This window comes from Sparus aurata, chromosome 9, assembly GCF_900880675.1.
Source record: "Sparus aurata chromosome 9, fSpaAur1.1, whole genome shotgun sequence".
Lineage (NCBI taxonomy): Eukaryota > Metazoa > Chordata > Actinopteri > Spariformes > Sparidae > Sparus > Sparus aurata.
The window spans coordinates 30,168,768-30,187,447 of NC_044195.1; the positions used below are offsets into that span (position 1 = coordinate 30,168,768).

Here is an 18,680-nt window from a genome sequence, read left to right on the forward strand (position 1 = left end):
TCCTTAATGATGTCAGTGAGACAAACATGAAGGATATAAATATATTTGCTTGTGTGGTTGAAGATTGAGAACAGATTGGACCTAAAATAACTAAATTAATTTGCGCTATTGGTCACTAATGCGGTAAATATTCACAAAAAACACATTTTTAAACATTAAACCATGAGAAATTCAGTATCCTTGGCCTCGACCAACCATTACATGAAGTCCAAAATGAAGAAAAAAAACATGTGTGACAATATAAACAAAATAATAAGTACTACACTTGACGGCTGGTGCGAAGCCATACTGTATTAATATGCAGATACACACTAGAAAGCATCGTCTTGAAATGATAGAAAGTAGACGTTGTACGTAAATATATACTGTATATATAATGTTTTTCACATCCAGAGAATAAAACACAACCAGTTACATTCAAACAGCAGTGTGGAGTCAATGTGTCAAGACTACCAAAGTTAAATACAGTACAGTATTAACAAAAACTACAGACATTGTCCATAACGCTTTGTGTCATACTTTACAACATGTCACATGAGAGTCATGAGAACATTTCACACATAAATACACAACTTAAATTGGTACGCAGGAGTTACTACATTTTGACAAAAAGAGGGCGTTTCCACCGTTACTGTAGCTTCATAAACGATTATGATGCGTCGCACAGTAAATGACTTTGTTTGCTTGATAACAGATCGATCACTGGCTGTAAATCTGCACGACGACAGTCATGAATGTAGGCCGAAGAGTTTATGATTTAAAATGGAGAAACTGTCCTGCAGATCTGACGTGAAGTACAAAGTGGAGGTGTGAGAACACGGAAACTGTGAGACTGTTCCTGTACCTCGAACATCGGCAGCCAACAAAACTGTCTCATAAAAAATTCCATATGTTTTTGAAAATATGTCCCTTTTTCTGTTTGTGTAGAATCGAACACTTGAAGTCATAACAGTTGCATTTAAAGACTGGTAGGTAAAACTGAGACAATCCAAAATAATCGTAACATATAAATAAGCAATGTGATAAATTTACTGACACTTTGTTGGAAGGTGGTTATTTTGGACTGTGTATCTGAAACTAACAGGGTATCGACCTCCACAGAAAAGGATTAGGGTTCAAATTCTGACTTTTTTACCCTCATAATTCTGACTTTGTTCTCCAGATTCAGACTTTTCCCCTCCAGATTTGAACTTTTCCCCTCCAGATTTGGACTTTTCCCCTCCAGATTTAGACTTTTGTCCTCTAGATTTAGACTTTTCCCCTCCAAATTTGAACTTTTCCCCTCCAGATTCGGACTTTTCCCCTCCAGATTTGAACTTTTCCCCTCCAGATTTGAACTTTTCCCCTCCAAATTTGCACTTTTCCCCTCCAGGTCCAAATTCAAAACTTCTTACATACAAATTCACACTTCTAGTTTCAAAAAAAGTGAAGAATTCTGGGAAAAAAACCTCTGAAAAAGTGGCCCAAATCCTCTTCTGTAGACCTCACAGTTTTAATGCTAAAAAGAACACACATTGAGAATTGTGTTTTTTGTTTGCAATAGTAAGAACACCTGCCCTTTGTAGGGTTGACTGTGAGCCTTCACACATCAGAAATACACCCATCAGTGTCAGGAAACATTTTTTATGTCTGTTCTGCTTATATGGCATCAATAACTCACACAGAGGGAACTTTTCGCTCCTTACTTTCGAACACAGGCAACAACAAAATAAAGATTCTAAAGGTGACGGCAAATTATACGGGCTGATGGACACAGCAGCCCCCAGTTCTTAACTCCGGCCCGTTTTCGACTCCTCCCTTTTTTAAAAACAGACGAAGAACAAACAACTTCTTTATAAACGTCCCACACCCTGTCACATACGACGGTTCATTCATGGTTCAACGCTTCAGAGTATAATGTACTCATAAATACTGTATATATAAATCATGCACACACACACACACACACACACACACGCGCGCTCACACATTCAGTTTATCCACTTTATCCAGAAATTTACAAAAATATTTACATCAGCTCATAGTGACTCACGTTCCCAGCATTGTGGACAATGTGTTGAAATGTTCGAAAAAAAGAAAGAAGAGAAAGTAAAAGTTTGGAGGTTCGGGCTGATGAATAATGACTGAATAATAAATGCTTCACAAAGAATGTTTTTGTTTTTTTGCAGTATTTCTTTTTTTTTTTTGCAGAGCTTCTTGTGAGACATGACAATATTATCACATGAATAAGGCGGCGTTCAGACTGACACAAGCTCTGTGTAAGAAAAAAGTGCAGCTCCCTCATTCGCAGTGAGGTCATTGCTTTTGTTGCAGCGGGCTCCAGCAAAAAAACAAAAAAAAAAAAAAAACGCAGGATAGTTTAAACCGGGCTCAACTGGACGCAAAGCAATCCAGCATCATCTGAATATACCCTGCATTGACTCATCAAATACAAGCTGACACTCCTCTTGACACGCTCTGATTGGCTGATACCTTCGTTGGTTTGGTTGGTCATACCTTTGCCGCAGATGAAAAGTCCAACATGGTATCCTTTCACAGGATTGGTCTGTATATTTTCCCATCAAAATAAAATACTAACATGGGTTAAGTTGAAGGTCGCTATAATTGTTCTTGCTCTCCAAACTCGCTGTGTAACAATCCCTTTGCAGCCCCAAAGCACATGGTGGGAACCAAATTTCACGTTCATGTCTTCAGCCGAAGCGAATTAGCCTTTAGCTACGTGAGTTAGCCAAATAGGGTGAGCATCTTCTCAAGTCATGGCCGTAGCATTCAGGGTTGTTCCAATACCAGTGTGGGAAACTCCTCAGATAGCGCCTAAAATTATAGAATCCCTAACGAGTACAGCAGTATGATACCACAGTGGCCATAAACAAATGTAAACAGTATATGAAGTTCAGTCCACAAGAACTGTATCAGAATTGTACTAGAAAGGAAAAAAATTTACCAGAATAAACTTAATTTTTGCTAGAAAATTCCCCCTTTTTATAATAAACACAAACACAACGAGCTAGCATGAAGATGCTCACTCGATTTGGCTGAATCTATTTTAATTTGTCTGAACTTTAAGAATGTATTTTTGCACGCAACAAGTCCATTTTTACTGTTTTTGCACTACAGAGGGATTTACAGCCAGCATGCTCAGAAGACGTCTTTACAGCCAGCTATGCTTCTTTCAATCACATGTGAGCAGTGTCTTAAAACAACTCTGCAAAATCCAAACCGATCTTTTTTAAAAAGTCATGGACGTATCCCTCAAACTGGCCTCGTATTTCATTTTCCACACCGACGGAGCCCCGTGCATTTCTAACACGGCGCTGTTTTCAGTCTGAACACCTGGAAATGCTTATGTATCGGCTAAATCTGCGTAATTTGAGGAGAGTAAGGCTGAAGACAGCAGTGTATGCGGAATGTGATGCATGCATGTATGTATGTATGTATGTATGTGATGCTCAGAGCCGGGTCTTTACGCGTCACTGTTACATTCGAGTGTAATGAGAAGATATCGGAGTACATGTAATTTCACGACGGCTTCACGGTGATAATATTGTGTTAAAGTTACATTACAGCCAACCAGGTGTTTTTTTTTTGTTTGTTTGTTTTTTTAAAGGATGCAGTAAGGGCCACTTTAACACGCTCCAAACGTTAGCATGACGACATCTCTATTTAAATCAAAGCCCGCAAGCTAACGGCGCGATCTTCAAATCATCCTCACACATAGAAACGAACAAGAAATACAGAGAAATGTGTACGTGAAGCTGGCAACAAGTCATATTGGTATTTTAAATGACTAAATTTGGAAACAAAAAAAGTAGCATGTCAAGTTTAATAAATACTGTATGGTATTTATTTCATTTCATAAACAAGAATACGTTTCAGATAAATTAAGTTTAACATGTGAAAGATATAATATAGCTTTTAATATATTATTACGCACCTGTTAGACATCCTATCTTCGTTCTGGTTCTGTACTGAAATATAAAAAAATAAATGAGGCAGGCGAGGACTTTCTTGGTTTGGCACTAACCATGTCAAAATCTTTTTTTTTTTTTTTTTTACAGTGTAACCAAAGGCTTTGTGTGCACAACATGACCCCCCCGAAGGAAAAAAAAAGGACAGTCGAGGAAGTAAATATTCATCCGTTAAAGACAAAAAAATCTGTCAGGCAGAGAGATCGCAACTACGGTGTGATTATCAGAATGCATCTTTGTCCGGGTGGAAGCAGTTCAGTTGCAAATTGTAGACAAAAAACAGCGCAGGATGAGTTGAGCTCACCGTACAGTCCTGTTAAAGGGCGCCTGTGTCCACATGACAGACAATATCCTTCATGTGGGTGAAAGCCTGGGTATAAAATCCTTTTCCCCGCTCATTCCTTTCCGACATTGTATCTACAGGAAGAGAGTTTCCCGCGGAGCTCCAAACATGCCGTAGTTTATAGGAGGGGGGGTGTCAGGCGAAGGGGCTGTCTGACTTTAGGATGGAGGCGTCTGCGTCGTGGCAGCCTTTGCCGTTCATGTGTTCCGAGTGGCCGTCGATGCTGTAGCAGCCCTGCACCTCGGTGATGGAGGAGGCCGTGTAGGAGGCGGAGCGCAGGGCGTCCGAGTGGTTCAAGCTGCTGCCGAACTGGATGTGATACTGGTTCCAGTGCCTCCTCAGGACTGCTTGGACCTGAGCAGAGAAACCACACATCCCATTAAGATAACGTTCATGTTTCTTTTTGTTTTTTTATTATTGAGATTTGAGAAAGAACTTCACTTCATGCATTTAAGGTACTTAATTCTCTCTGAAGCTCATTCTGACAACATGTTCTGATCAGAGGCCTACATACAGCACATACAGTACCTTATATGCGCCTACGTTTTCTATGTAGGCATCACAAAGTCACCGTTTCTTTGGGCGTATAATGAGCTCAGGATTATAAAAAGAGGTTTTATACAAACCTGAATCTAATAACATCAGATAGCAGTAAAGCTCCACTGTGCATTAACTCCTCTTCTTTATAGCACGGAGGAGGTTTCTAGTGGCTCCTGTAACACACTGACTCCAGGCAACGACAAGCTATTTTGTATGCAGATCAATCACCTGCATAATTTATGCCAATCGGTTTAAAGGGTTTGTTGCTGACAGTAAATAATGTTTAATCCCCTGCAGATCCCCGGAGGACTGAACCTGTCAAGACAGTTCGGCTGATCACACAGAGGAAGTGTTGACGGCTGTGTGTCTGTGCGCATGCAAAAACAAACTAAAACAAAGTGAAAGGGTGTGACCCCGTCTTACTTCTCCATTGAAAAAGCAGAAGATGGTGGCCACCAGCAGACCCTGCAATAGAGAAAAAAAAAGAAAAATATGAGAGAGAGAGCGAGAGAGAGAGATCATGTACATCTAAATAATAGATCTCAGGCACAACAATGAGAATATGTAGTAGTTGGGTCGCGATACGATACCATCACGATATTTTGCCCACGATAACGATAATGTCATGATACAGCGATTCTGCGATAATCGATATATTGCAAGAAATGTCATCGAGCTGTGAGTACATTGTAGTGAGCTTCGACCCCCCCCGACACTGAGATGGCTCAGGACGATAAGGATCAGATAACCAACTGATTTCAGCCCTTTTTAACTCAGATAATGTATGTCTTCCTTCCTGCTGCTCTTCCCTGCGCTACAGCATAAACAAAGTCAAGGGGCTGATGGGAATGGTTGGCTTTTACTGAAAGCCGGGGAAATAATGAGGTTAACATCCCGGCAACAGTTCGTTTTTAGTAAACCTAATGTCTCTGGCATCGGAGGGAGAGACAGCCACAAACATCAAGATCATCAAGATCCATAATAACTGACAAGGGGACTGCACATGCAACAGACAGTAAACTGTGAATACCAGACTAAAAATACACCCCGGGCGTGACATAATGTACAGCTGTTTATGTGTCTTCAATGGAAATGTTCCAGGAAGTTGGAAACAATCACTCAGCCACGACTCGAGCACCTGTCAAATCACACAAAATATACAGAGTGCAACTCAAACCATCGCACCGACCTGGAAATGCATCAGTATGTGCATGATGTAGTCGTATATTTCCGAGGAGACCCGTCCCTCCGGCTTGTAGGGAAGCAGGACGTACTGAATTCCCAGAAGAGGCACCAGGATGAGGGTGGCTCTCACGGCTTTCATGTAGAGACTCGACTCCGCCTGATGGGTCACCTTCAGCTTGGTGATGAGCACTCGCACGATGTTCAGGAGAAAGAACAGATTGACCTGAGGGGGACAAACAAGAGGACGTCAGCAAATCAGCGCAATAACTTCGGTAATAGCTGCTTTTATCAGGTGAAATGCTTCTTAAGACTGAGATATAAATTAATCCTAAGTGCCATTTTTCCAATAATTTTCAGGTTCCTTTTTATTTTTGGTGTCTTCTAGACATGAAGCTATGTTTCCATGCTTTAATGTTCAAGATGTTCACCCTAAGTCTGAACACTCCATTTCAGTGCCTGTCTCTTTAAAAGTGCTTAAATATTATCATCAGAATGTGAGAAACAAAAGACTTAACATTCACGATGTCTATGTACTGTGTAACAGAGATATCTACTGAAGACAGCAAGCTAACCAGCTAGAGCCGATCAGTTCCAGTCCAATGTTGCCTCGCTGCTCGCGGCTGCTCGGAGCTGTACTGCTAACTGAGCTAAACGGCTAACAGCAGCTACAGTTAGCAGTTACGCTGGTGAAACGCTGCTCTGAGTCTGAATTCGGCACATGGCTATTTCTTACATCCTGCACCCCAAGTACGCTCTGATTGGCCAGCTCTCACAGGCCTGAACAGGCATTACCCAACATGTTTCTGCCTCAGATCTGCCACCGTTGTGCAATAAAGTCAAGTTGGATGCATATAGTTGTGACATCACAACCTCATGGAAGTCCTGACTGCTCATTTAAAGATGCAGCTTCTGAATACAGGCTGTGTGGATTGATTGAGCTTATTGGTACTATAATAGTATTCATAAAGCAGCTAGACATGCTTTTACAAACAAAGACATGAAAATCTCGTTTTCTACAATAAAGGATCTTTAATTTCGCAAAGATATTTGCCAGGACAGTTTTTTATGATGGTTACGATTTCTTTAGAAACACATTTTCAATCCTGAGTGTTTTGCTCTGATGATTTTGGAACACCTGACTATTTTGACATGAAACAGAAAAAGTGATGTGCCACATAATTGCACATCTAGACTCTCCAGTGTGACGAAAGTTTAAACAAAAAAATCCATTACGAGGAAACGAAACCGAGACGTTTCCTGGGCTCTGAAACCCGAACAAATCCCTGTAAAAAAGCTTGTTTTAAGTGCTGAACATTTAGTCCTACAGGAGACTTGAGGGACCAGTTTTCTCTGAAGCGTGCCCGGCTGTGCTGATTAGGTGAATTCCTAGAATGCAACATGTTCCTGGGGACCAGTGGGTGGATCGTCAGAGGGGCAGATGCATTGATTTCGTAAGATAAACACAATTATGCGTGCTATCAAACTGTGTCCTGCTTTCAGGCCCCCCGCAGTGTCGACTCCGAACCAGACTCCCTTTTTTTTTTTTTTTTCTTTTCTTTCCATCATTGCACAATAAAACCAGTCAACCAAGAGAAATATGGAACAGATCAGCTCAGTAAATAGACACGATTATGATTTACGTTGCTGTAATTGATCGGTGTTGGGAATAGGCTGAAACTTCTTACCAACAGAGCAGCACAGATGGGACCGTGGATGATGTAGAGTAGCGACGTTTTGGAGCTAATCCAACAGCTGCAGCAGAGAAAAGAGGACGGCAGTTAGTCTGAGCTAACACAACAGCAGCTGAAGCAACAACAATAGAATTCTGTTAGCAAAATCAGCTGCATCTCACTTTTTTTTTGTCTATTCAAAAAGTTTTGTTGTTGTTGTTCGACTGTCATTTAACGCACTTAATTTCAATCACATGAGCTGCGACACGTTCTCTAACAGATCGTGCACGTGAATGCTTACTTGTCGTTGTAGTAGTAACTTCGAGCGACAGCGTGTATGGAAGCAGGGATGAGAGGAAATCCTGCAAACAAACAAACATTTATCATAATTACAGTTACCGTTTAAAGCCCCCGTCCAGTCAGCCTCCTACAGTCGAATGCTTGAGCTTAAGTTTAAAAAAATTTTTGTGACATCACAGATTGTTTGGAAGCCAATCCTGGTCCAATGTTCAGAATGTGTACTGTGGAAACTCGAAGCCTCCAGTGTCTGCAAAGTCTGACTGATAATATTTTTATGTAGACGATGTCGTTTTGTATATCTCTGTGCAGGAAGTCGGCCCCAGCTTCTAATAAGGTTTGTCGTGATATCTCTGTGCAGGAAGTCGGTCCCAGCTTCTAATAAGGTTTGCCAGCCAATAATGTCAAGTGTATCGGTATCGTGAGTGTTGGTTGTTGCTAGTTTGTGGAAATTTTTTTTAAAATGGCTTAGTTCTTTAGTGTGCGCACGTTAGCTAGTTAACGTTAGCAAAGTTAGGTATTGCAAGAAACTGGCAACCACTTGAGGCGGCAAATGAGTCAAACAACAGCGGCGTTGTGGTGTCGATGCAGTGGAAGGGGAGATGGAACGACACAGGTAGTGGCTGAACGTTATCAATAACACTTTTTTTTAAGCATTTGCAAAATCATATCTTTTTAGGATATTGAAGAACTACCAATTAAATTTGAATTAAATGCCATAAGAACGTATACCAGAATTTATACAGAATTTAGAGAGTCCAACATCGCCCTAAACAAATGACTGACGGCATCGACTGAACACGCGATCCTGACTTACCCCAGCCTAAAAGGTAGTACCACATCAGGTGCTGCTTCTCAGCGAACACAGCCACCACGATGAGCGTGTGCAGGTAGATCCCCTCGCACAGCATCCAGAAGTAATTGCATCCAAACAGGTACAGATGGATGAACTGGGACACTTTACAGCTCGTCTGGGGGAAAACACACACACAGACACATAATGAACCTGGTTGGTGACGGTTACATGGTTTTACTCTGCCTCCTGTTATTTCCCCGTGCAGTACTTTTCACAGTTATTACAAAGTGGTGATTCATTTTAGCGATAACAAAAAATGAAAACTTAAACCCTGGTGCAGCTTTTACGGTACACATAACCGCAATTTTTGTTTGAATAGAGAAACTATTATTACAAAAGAAAATTAATAAATCTAGATGAGCTCACTGGATTCCTCTGCACCAGCTCCTGGTTGTTTGCCACGGCCGTCAGCCAGATGATGGTGACCACGGAGTTCAGAACAAAAGAAAAGAAGAGGTTTTTGTGGAGGGTGATCCTTTGGCAGCTTAAACTCCTGCAAGAAGAGAAAAGAGCGACATTACATCAACGAATGAGAATGATCCGTCTGTCAAGCATGTCGCGGCGAGGTCGGTCCACTCACTTGAAGTGGAAGAATATTCCGAGGGAGACAAAGAGGGAGGTCAGGGACAGCCCGTGTCCGATGAGCGCCAAATAAAACAGATTCATCGCCGTCTGGAAGGAAGAAAACGAGACACAAATGAGATCCTGTCGACCTCGTAATGACCGCTCATCTTGACAGACAATCTAAAAAACGCTCTTGAAGAAGAATCATATCAAATAATGACATTTAAATCATGTCAAAGGGTATTTTAAGTTGTACACATGCACACTTTTAACCCTGCTAAATCAGCGTTTTAGTAGATTTCAGCCAAGATGGGCATGAAATGTGTGTACAACTGAGTTATTCAGTTAAATATACAATATGTATAATAAATAACTGTGTGGTGCCTTCACATAATGATGCATGTGATGTGCACATAAATGACATTTAACTCTCGGTCTCTCATCACTGCAGATGTATCGTAACTGTCCAGAGGTTTATTAAAAGGTCGGTGCTAACCGTGACTCACTTCTTAAAGGGATATTCCGGTGTAAATTTAATCCATGGTCTAAATCACCATGAAACTGTGTTAGACTCCCTCTCAAGAGATAAAGTTAGCAGACCGCTTATTTACGGAGTTTTATCAACCTCAGAAACGACCGCATGACAGCAATACATTGCAGTAAATGGATCCAAATATAAACCGCCACCAAAAAGCCACAAATAATGCTCAGAACAGCACCAAACTTCAGCAACAGTAGAAATAAAGTCTCAACACATAGTCCGGGGCATCTAACCTCCGCTAGCTTAGCTGGATTTCTACTGAAAAGCTGACTAAATTTACCACTCTTCTGCAGCAGCTTCCTGTTGACGGGAAGTCCCGACGAGTCGATAACCGAGTGCAGTAGAGTTCCGCGGCTCATGGATGAAAATGTATGATTATGACTCCATGGAAAAGCAATCAAAGTTCATATGTGTCTTACCTGCCAGTTTATAACAGTTATTATCGAGAGCGGACAGGGAAAAGAACGGAATTGAGCATTTCTAACCGCACTCGGTAATCGTCGCGTCGGGACTTCCCGTCAACAGGAAGCTGCTGCAGAAGAGTGGTAAATTTAGTCAGCTTTTCAGTAGAAATCCAGCTAAGCTAGCGGAGGTTAGAGTCCCTGGACTATGTGCTGAGACACTATTTGTACTCTTGCTGACGTTTGGTGCTGTTCTGAGCATTATTTGTGGCTTTTTGGTGGCGGTTTATATTTGGATCCATTTACTGCAGTGTATTGTTGTCGTGCGGTCGTTTCTGAGGTTGATAAAAAATCCGTAAATTAGCGGTCTGCTAACTTGATCTCTCGGGAGGGAGTCTAACACAGTTTCACAGTTATTTAGACCATGGATTAAATTTACACCGGAATATCCCTTTAATATGTGCATTTAATGCCATTTACAGAAGCGACGTACCATTCTGCCTTCACTGGTGTGTAGGCTGCAGCGGGTGTAGTTGGTCCACGTCCGGTTGCTCTCCGGATGCAGGAACCAGTGACCGGTGTCGGTGCAGATCTTTGTAACCATCTCTGCAGGTAAAACACGACACACGGATACAAATATTTAAACCCCGTGGAGTCTCCGAGGACGTCTCTTTTGTATTTATTATATGAGGGTAGATAAACAAAACCCAGGGGCCAAACAAGTAGAGATTGAAATCAAAAGGCAGCGCGCTCAAATAAAGTCAGGAAGTTTCCTTCTGGCAGATAGACTGCCGAAGAAGAGGAAGAAATTCAATAGCTGTCCCCCGTAGCCCCTAAGTTAAAATAATGCTCTGAAACTCGAACAAACAAACGCATTAATCCACATGAAACGATTGAGAGCAGTGATTAGAGCGACTGAATCTAATTATTCGTCTGCGTATCCTGTTGAAGGATGTGTTGCACTCAAGCTTTGGCTCCGAATCTCCCAGCACTTAAAACTAATTTACTGTTTACGTATTCATGCAGAAAACACGACTGCACACATGGAAACAAATGAATAAATACCCATGAACACAAAGAGCTCGTTGCCATGCCAGTTTTGAGGGGCACTTCACCAATTTCACACATGGAGATCAGTTTATTCCCACGTCATGATGATATTCTACCACTACAAGCCTGCAGTGTGGCGTTTAGGGTCCAATAAAATGTATGCTTGGTGCAGATACGCCTCTGGAGCCGCAGATCTTACCCGAAGGATCAAAATCCTGGAAGTAGTCCGGGCAGTGCTGCTCGGTGACGACTCCGGACTTTGTGTCGTCCCAACACAGCCAGCCGTCCCACGTACGATTACACATGGGCTCTAGAACCACAGAAGAAGAGGTATAGGATATGTTACACATGGTGGGACTAAACAGAGTAGAAGATGTTGAGGGCACGAATGAGAGGCAAAACCAGTTGTTTTTCAGCTGTCAGTTAATCCGAAGAAGAAGAAGAAGAAGAAGAAACAGAACCAGTCGCCATCTACAAAGTAATACAGCACTTAATCTGCAAATGGAAGTTTCGAGGGGCGGAAACAGCTGATAAATTGTGAGTCTTACGTTTACTACAACAGAACTTATTCAGAAAAGTTGTTCCAATCTCATTAAGCGCCCATTAAACACTAAACACCCACAAAACCACTTAAAGCGAAAAACTAATGAAGATATTTTAAATCATCCTCTTTCCATCAACCGTCTCCTGTGCAATACTTCAAAACGTGGATGGAAACAAAGTCGCGATCGCTGCCGCTAAGTTGACGTGAAACACAACAAGCTACCGTCTCTGTTGTTGGTGTTGTCCTTCATTAGCTTCTGATAGCACTCGAACTGTGCCGTGACGATCTTGTTCCTGGTGAGCCCCATGTCGTGGTAGCCGCTGTTCAGATTCTGCTGGTGGGTTTCGTTCACCTCCAGGCTCGCCTTCACGAAAATCTGCGAGGAAGGAGAGAAGCGGTGGGTTTTTTGTTTGTTTTTTGTTATCAAAAGAAGTTCTGGCTAATTTCTCATGGAAGACGTTTCTAAATCTTCCCAATCTCTGTGTACATTAAAGATGGAGGACATTTATTTTCAAGATAAAACAGACAAAAATCCCCTTTTTTTTAGGACCAAATACTGACGGTGAGACGGTCCTAACAGCCTACTTACAATGCCAGCAAAAGGGAGTCTCCATTAAAGACTCCATTAAACCCATTAGCTCCATGGAAAACATGACATCTATGCAGAAACACTGCCAACCAGATATGTCCAGCTTTTTATTTATTACACAGCAGACGCCGACCAGAAGCTGCTTTTTTAATCCTTGAAAAGCCGTCCAACATAAACAGACGAAAACAAGTCTGAGCAGGTCGAACGAAGCCACGGCTGAAGAGTAAACTAAAGTCTTTCTAACATTTTCCTCACGCAACATCACATAATCTGTCATGTTTCCACAGCACTACCAAATACAGACAAAACTACAGAGTCCTGAAAAGGCCATAAAGAGAGAAAATACGTATGAAACAAGGCCACATTTTACTGCGTTGATCATTCGATTTGCTATTGCATGCACACAAGATACAACTCAAGTTTTGGTTAATTTATGTGCACAAAATAATTGCATATCCAGCACAATGGGATGTTGTGCATCGTTTTCTAACTGTTTACGATGAAACCTCGCCAACTGCCAAATAATTAAAGTTTGGAAAATAGCAATTTGGTCCAGAAACAAGAAACAAGAAACAAGGCCTGATGAGTCTTTCTGGCTGTCAAACCTCACTGACTACGCTACAAAATGCACACTTCTATGATTCCATTTACTGATTTCTGAATCTGATTTCTCCAATATTTGCCTGTTTGGTTGGTTGCCGGCTGTCCTACCTTTGATAGATTACACAGCAGTATGAGTGCCACCACCCCGCTCCGCCCGATGATATCCATCTTCCTTTTGGCCATGTCAGACCCGGTTGATGATGGACCAGCTGCAGATCTGGAAAGAAGAAGAAGAAGAAGAAACTATGAAGTCCTGTCGTTGACTTCTCCCAGCGCCTTTAATCAAATTAAATGTCGCTACTGCATCACTGTCAATTTAAAAATGAGAATGGATCCAAAGGCCCATTTACAACAACATACTGTAGACAACTATTTGAGTCATTACCCCTGAGAGGTGTGTAAGATTAAAAACATTTGACTTTAAAATTCTCTAGAAATCCCTGCCCTCACTGGTCATTTCCACTCGCATGATTAACTCATAAATGAGATGGAAACAGGAAGTCGTTCTCACTGAGCACACGCAGACAACACACTTAAAGCCAGTGAGAGGACGAGTGGAGGCAACCCAACTGTACGTGACCGCACCAACGACAGACGGATAAAGTGGGAGTAACAGTAGAAGGGAGAGGTAAACAATGGGGAGTGGGAGCAACAGCAATGAAGTGCGGTGACTAGATTCTGTTTGTAAATCAAACATGTACAGATTTAGAATTCCAGCAGCTTATGTACGAGCGATATTTACGTCTGTAGAGGGCAGCAACCTCTAGTGGTCGTAGTAATCGAAGGAGAAAGTCCGGTGAAGAAGTATAAAGAGAAAGGAAGTCTGAACATGCAGGTGGATCAAAAAGACGACCCTCCACATAATTAGGGCTGCAACCAGTGCTTATTTCATTGATCATCTGCAGATTATTTTCACGATCTGTTGATTAATCGTCTATAAAATGTCTTCAGATTAATAGTTTTGCACAACCAACAGTCTAAAACCCGAAGACTCTTCATTCACTAACAGAAAGGACAAAGAAAAGCAGCAAATCTTTTCATATCAGAAGCTGGAACCTGCAAAACGTTTCACTTTTTTTCTTGAAAAAATAACTCAAAACTATCAACCTGTTCTGTTTTAGGTTTGAGGACGTGTTGCCTTAACAGTAAACTTTTAACTGTGTATGTTGAGTCAGTTTGAGTTAAGGTAATTTGGCTTCACGATCAAAGGAACGACAACACAGCTGACAAAATAAGCAGCCGGAACAAAACCGCATCAATCCAACAAGGTTCTGGTTCCCTGACAAAAGACGTGTAAGCACAGCTGAGACCCGAGTCCTCTCACCGCTGCCGTGTGTTTCATCGGCTGTATCTCCTCTGCAATCTATCCTAACAATTCTCCAATGTGACAGCAGTTTTAAATGAGTTATCGGAGGTGTTACTCGTTTCATTTTTATTTTTATTTTTTTAAAGGTGCTGTTTGTATCTCGTCAGAGCAGAATCCCAGACAGGTGTTTTGCGGCGAAGCTGCAGGCCACTGGGATTTCATGTCGCTGCTGCTGCATAACAGATGAGACGAAATCCAAACGGAAGCGTTTCCCCGAGGTTGCACAAATCCGCTTTGCAAAACGTCGAGTGTGCTCAGGTAGATTTAGATAAATCCAGCCTGCCTGCTACAGCTAATGTTAACTATCAAAGAGTGACAGGGCTGCGTCTTCATCACGTCTTTCTCTCTGTGTGCTACTAGACAAAGACAACTTTTGGTTTGTATTTCGATGCCAGTAGTTGCTCTGCAGCTTGTCTGCAGATCTGTTTCCTTCTTTTATTGTGTTATTTTCGTCATGAGTGCTCCTCAGCACGGGCCGACAGCTTCACACTGCCAACCAAGCGTAACCAGAAACAGGTTGTGAGCATTGTTAGAATACCTGACACAAATCTAGGTTCTCGTAGCGGCATCGCTTTCAGTGTGAAACTATTTAACAAGCATTTCTTTTTTTTACACCTCACAGCTGCGAAGTAAAGAGACAGGAAAGATGGGACGGAGAGAGAACCTGAACCCAGGATGACACATGGAGGTGCACGGTATCAGGAGTAGATTACATCCCATTCAGAGGTGCAGTGTAATAACGTCTGTCATACCCCGAAGGAACCAGGTCAACATTTGTATTTGTATCATCTCAAGTCTTCTTAAAATTGGTGGAATGGAAGAGCTTAACCGACACTGCGGCAGCACAACAGTGTCAATACAAGGTCTGTTTGAGCTACAGGTGGTTTCTGTTCAATGAAGCTCGCAAGAAAATTAGTGTTCATCATACGAATTTGATCATGTTATAAAGTTGTTTCTGCGTCCACGGCTAGCAGACGAATCAACGTTCAATATTAGCGATGCTTTTAGCTCCGACACTTGTGACGAGATCAATATGAAGAGCTGTTTTTCTGCCGTAAGCTGTATAAATGAATGAATGAATGAAGGAAAGGGAAGTACATGCACGTTCGTCAGTGATTCAGACACGAGTCGTTTAGTCTCACTAACCGAAGTTGACCTCATGTCGTCAGTGTTGGTGTTGCAACTGCTGCGAGCGCAGATTTCTCCATAAACTTCCATGAGTCACGGGGGATCCGACCGACGTCACGCAACATACGACTGGTAGATACGTTTGGGAGAACATGAGCACGATGCTTTTCTTCCCCTTAACACTGTAAAACATCAGCGAATGAGCTCTAATGACATTGTGTCAACGTGGTTCTTATCCTCAATAGGTTTTAATAACTGGAAACCTGTGCATCATCAAACTGTTATCAATCATCTGGTTTGGAGCATTTTTACCTTCAAATTAATACCAAAACAAAAAGGTTTATTCCCCCTAACTTGCTTTACATGAGCAGTTCATCTGCTGTAAATACTTTAGATGCAGCAAATGATTAACATAAAGCTTCGGACTTTTCTGCGAGCGAGAACATGAACCGTTTCGTAGCCAAAACAAACTCCTCTCACTGACGAAAACAACAGTCTTGCGACACACTGTGAGACGAGCGGAGGGAGGCGATGCGGGGGGTCGTCGCTCAGCACATCACTCTCAGATTTGACCCAGTCGGCGTCGTCTCCCCGCAGCTCTGTGACGGAGGCGACTGGCCCCGCGCCTCGGCGAGTCTGCTCGGCGTTAAACGCGCAGCACACTGGGGAGAGGAGGGTCTTACTGAGAGCGGGGATTGTAAAACATTATGGCGACGTGCAAATTAGAAACAGCCAGGGAGAGATCAGCTGCTCTGTCGCACACATGCATGCGTGCGAACACACACAGATGCACACACACGCACACACACGGCGACCTACTTTGCCAAGTTCCCGAGCTGTTTTCTTGGCAAAGGCTACGTTTCGTACATTAGCAAGAGAGATACAGAGGATGTATTTTGTCATATGGAAACACGGAACAGAGCTTCACACGGAGCTTTCACAATAGCTGCCTGAATGTTGCTTAAAGCTAGTCGGGATGTGTTTCTTAATCCAGCTTTTTTTTTTTTTTTTTTTTTTTTTTGGCTGCTGCCTCTTATTTTTTTTCGTGGTCAAAAAGCAACATTCTCCTCATCCTAAAGGCGGTGATGCACGAGAAAAAAGCTCCGACCTCCTCCCGTCTCAGTGGAATCCAGTCATCACGGGAATTTCCATCATGACATTTCGTTCACCTCGGCCTTGATTACCTTCGGTTTATGACGGAAACAATATAAATGACTTACAGTAACTGATAGTGGCTTCACGGTGATTAGAGGTGACATTTAAAAGCCAACGAGGACGAGCCTGATCCGGCCGGCTCTCTTTGAATAACGACATGTTTTTGTAATGATTGTGATCAAAAGACTGAAGAGTGGATGCTCATAAGTACCTCCTGCTCCAATCAATCTCTTTCGGTTCAATACACGGAGAATATGGTTTCAATTCTTTGTGTCCCAAAGCAACCTCGTCCCGCGCTGACAACCGGTACGGAACTCATTTATAATCATTTATGTTCACTGGAAATGTTTAGTTCTGGTACATCGGGCCACGAGATGTCTCAGCTTGAAAATGGATACTTTTTAACATCACTTTAAAGCTGCTTTTGAAGTCGTTTTGGCCACTGGGGGCAGCGCAAGCTCTAAAACCAGCTGACAGACATACAGGCCTGATATCTGATCACGTTATAAAATGTTTACTGCATCCACAGCTCTGTTCCTGGCAGCCAGACCAATCAACATTCAATATTAACGGTGCTTTTAGCTCTGGTGCTTTTGGCTCCGACCCTTATGACGAGATCGATATGAAGTTCTGTTCTTCTGCCATGAGCTGTATGAATGAATGAAAAGGACGAAGGTCGTGGGTGGAAAAATGTTCAATATCCCAAGAAAGAAGCCTCCTCTTCAGCTCAGAGAGCAGAACTGACTCTCGCTTGCCTCGAGGGATCTGGTTGGCGCTCTGAATGTTCGTCTGGCACAGAAGCCGGTGTGGACGAAATGCATCTTTTTTAAGATAAGACAACGCCGGCGGTGACTGCGTGTTTATGACTGTTCCTGGCCACCAGACAAAGCAACGTTGAGTATTAACAGGACATTTAGCTCCGATTCAGTCTCCATGACCTTCTGAGAAAAGTGCAGTTTATCTGTCTCTGAAACATTTTGCATGTTTAGACTGAACCTGTCTGTCACGGGGAATGTTTCACAGACGTATTCTTAATGAGACAGGTATTTCTTTAAAAGGAATATACAACTTGCGAGTATAAAATGAAGCTGTTTCCGTTAACTCTGGAGGCCAGAGCAAGATTTCCATTGTCTCTTCAGGATCTGTAGTCATCCTGGATTTCCTGGCCAGTGTCACGTGTCATTTTTCAAATAAAAGTTTTAGAAATTATACAGCCGAGTCCGCCGCTGTACCAAAACAGGATATTTCGCGAACCCTAACCAAGTTGTTACTGTGTTTAAACCCAGCAAGATTGCTTTGTCACAATATTGAAAAGTGAACATCGGTATCTGTGGTTCATAGAGACGTACGTGGCCATCATTTACTCTGCCGAGTGGACGGACACAACACCACTGTGTCCTTGTCAAACATTGAAGTTAGCAAATGTCGTTGCTGAAGTACACAACCGACGAGATGTTATCTGCTGCCTCTACTGCTGACCAGATTCTTGAAGATGACGTAGAAATCGATGCAGAGATCCTTTTAGACGACTCATCATCTCTTCTATTATTAACAGTATTCTGAAGTCAAAGACTATTTGAATATCTCGGGTCGTATGTCAGGTAGAAAATGACAAAGCCACTGAGAGAAACGAGCTTTCCTCCAAACCACTCCGCTCCTCCATGCAGGCAGACATTAGCAGCGAAGTGACAGAATCCGTGACGAACACACGCCAAACCCAAAAAAAAAACTCTATAAAAATAATGAAAATGACGAAATAAAAAAATCTCATCCTGCATGAATATTCTTTGCTAATTCCAGCTGAGAGCTGAGAGAACAACAATTGATTATTGGTGTGTTTGGGTCACCTCCATCCAACCGCAGAGCGGCGTGACCTGTGG

At 42.3% G+C, this 18,680-nt stretch overlaps 1 protein-coding gene across 1 annotated transcript in view; it reads right to left on the bottom strand.

Moving 5' to 3' along the window:
- Positions 1-273: 273 nt before the first annotated feature.
- The window catches only part of calcrla (calcitonin receptor-like a), a 31,566-nt gene continuing 13,159 nt past the window's right edge, over positions 274-18,680 (bottom strand). The window contains exons 2-13 of the mRNA XM_030428706.1: positions 13,260-13,368; positions 12,182-12,335; positions 11,615-11,725; positions 10,859-10,971; positions 9,440-9,531; positions 9,226-9,352; positions 8,821-8,974; positions 8,008-8,068; positions 7,722-7,788; positions 6,041-6,259; positions 5,275-5,316; positions 274-4,665 (exon numbers count right to left, since the gene is read on the bottom strand). Coding sequence (XP_030284566.1) covers positions 4,447-4,665; positions 5,275-5,316; positions 6,041-6,259; positions 7,722-7,788; positions 8,008-8,068; positions 8,821-8,974; positions 9,226-9,352; positions 9,440-9,531; positions 10,859-10,971; positions 11,615-11,725; positions 12,182-12,335; positions 13,260-13,334 — 1,434 coding nt within the window. The 5' untranslated portion in view covers positions 13,335-13,368 and the 3' untranslated portion in view covers positions 274-4,446. The remainder of the gene's footprint in view (positions 4,666-5,274; positions 5,317-6,040; positions 6,260-7,721; positions 7,789-8,007; positions 8,069-8,820; positions 8,975-9,225; positions 9,353-9,439; positions 9,532-10,858; positions 10,972-11,614; positions 11,726-12,181; positions 12,336-13,259; positions 13,369-18,680) is intronic.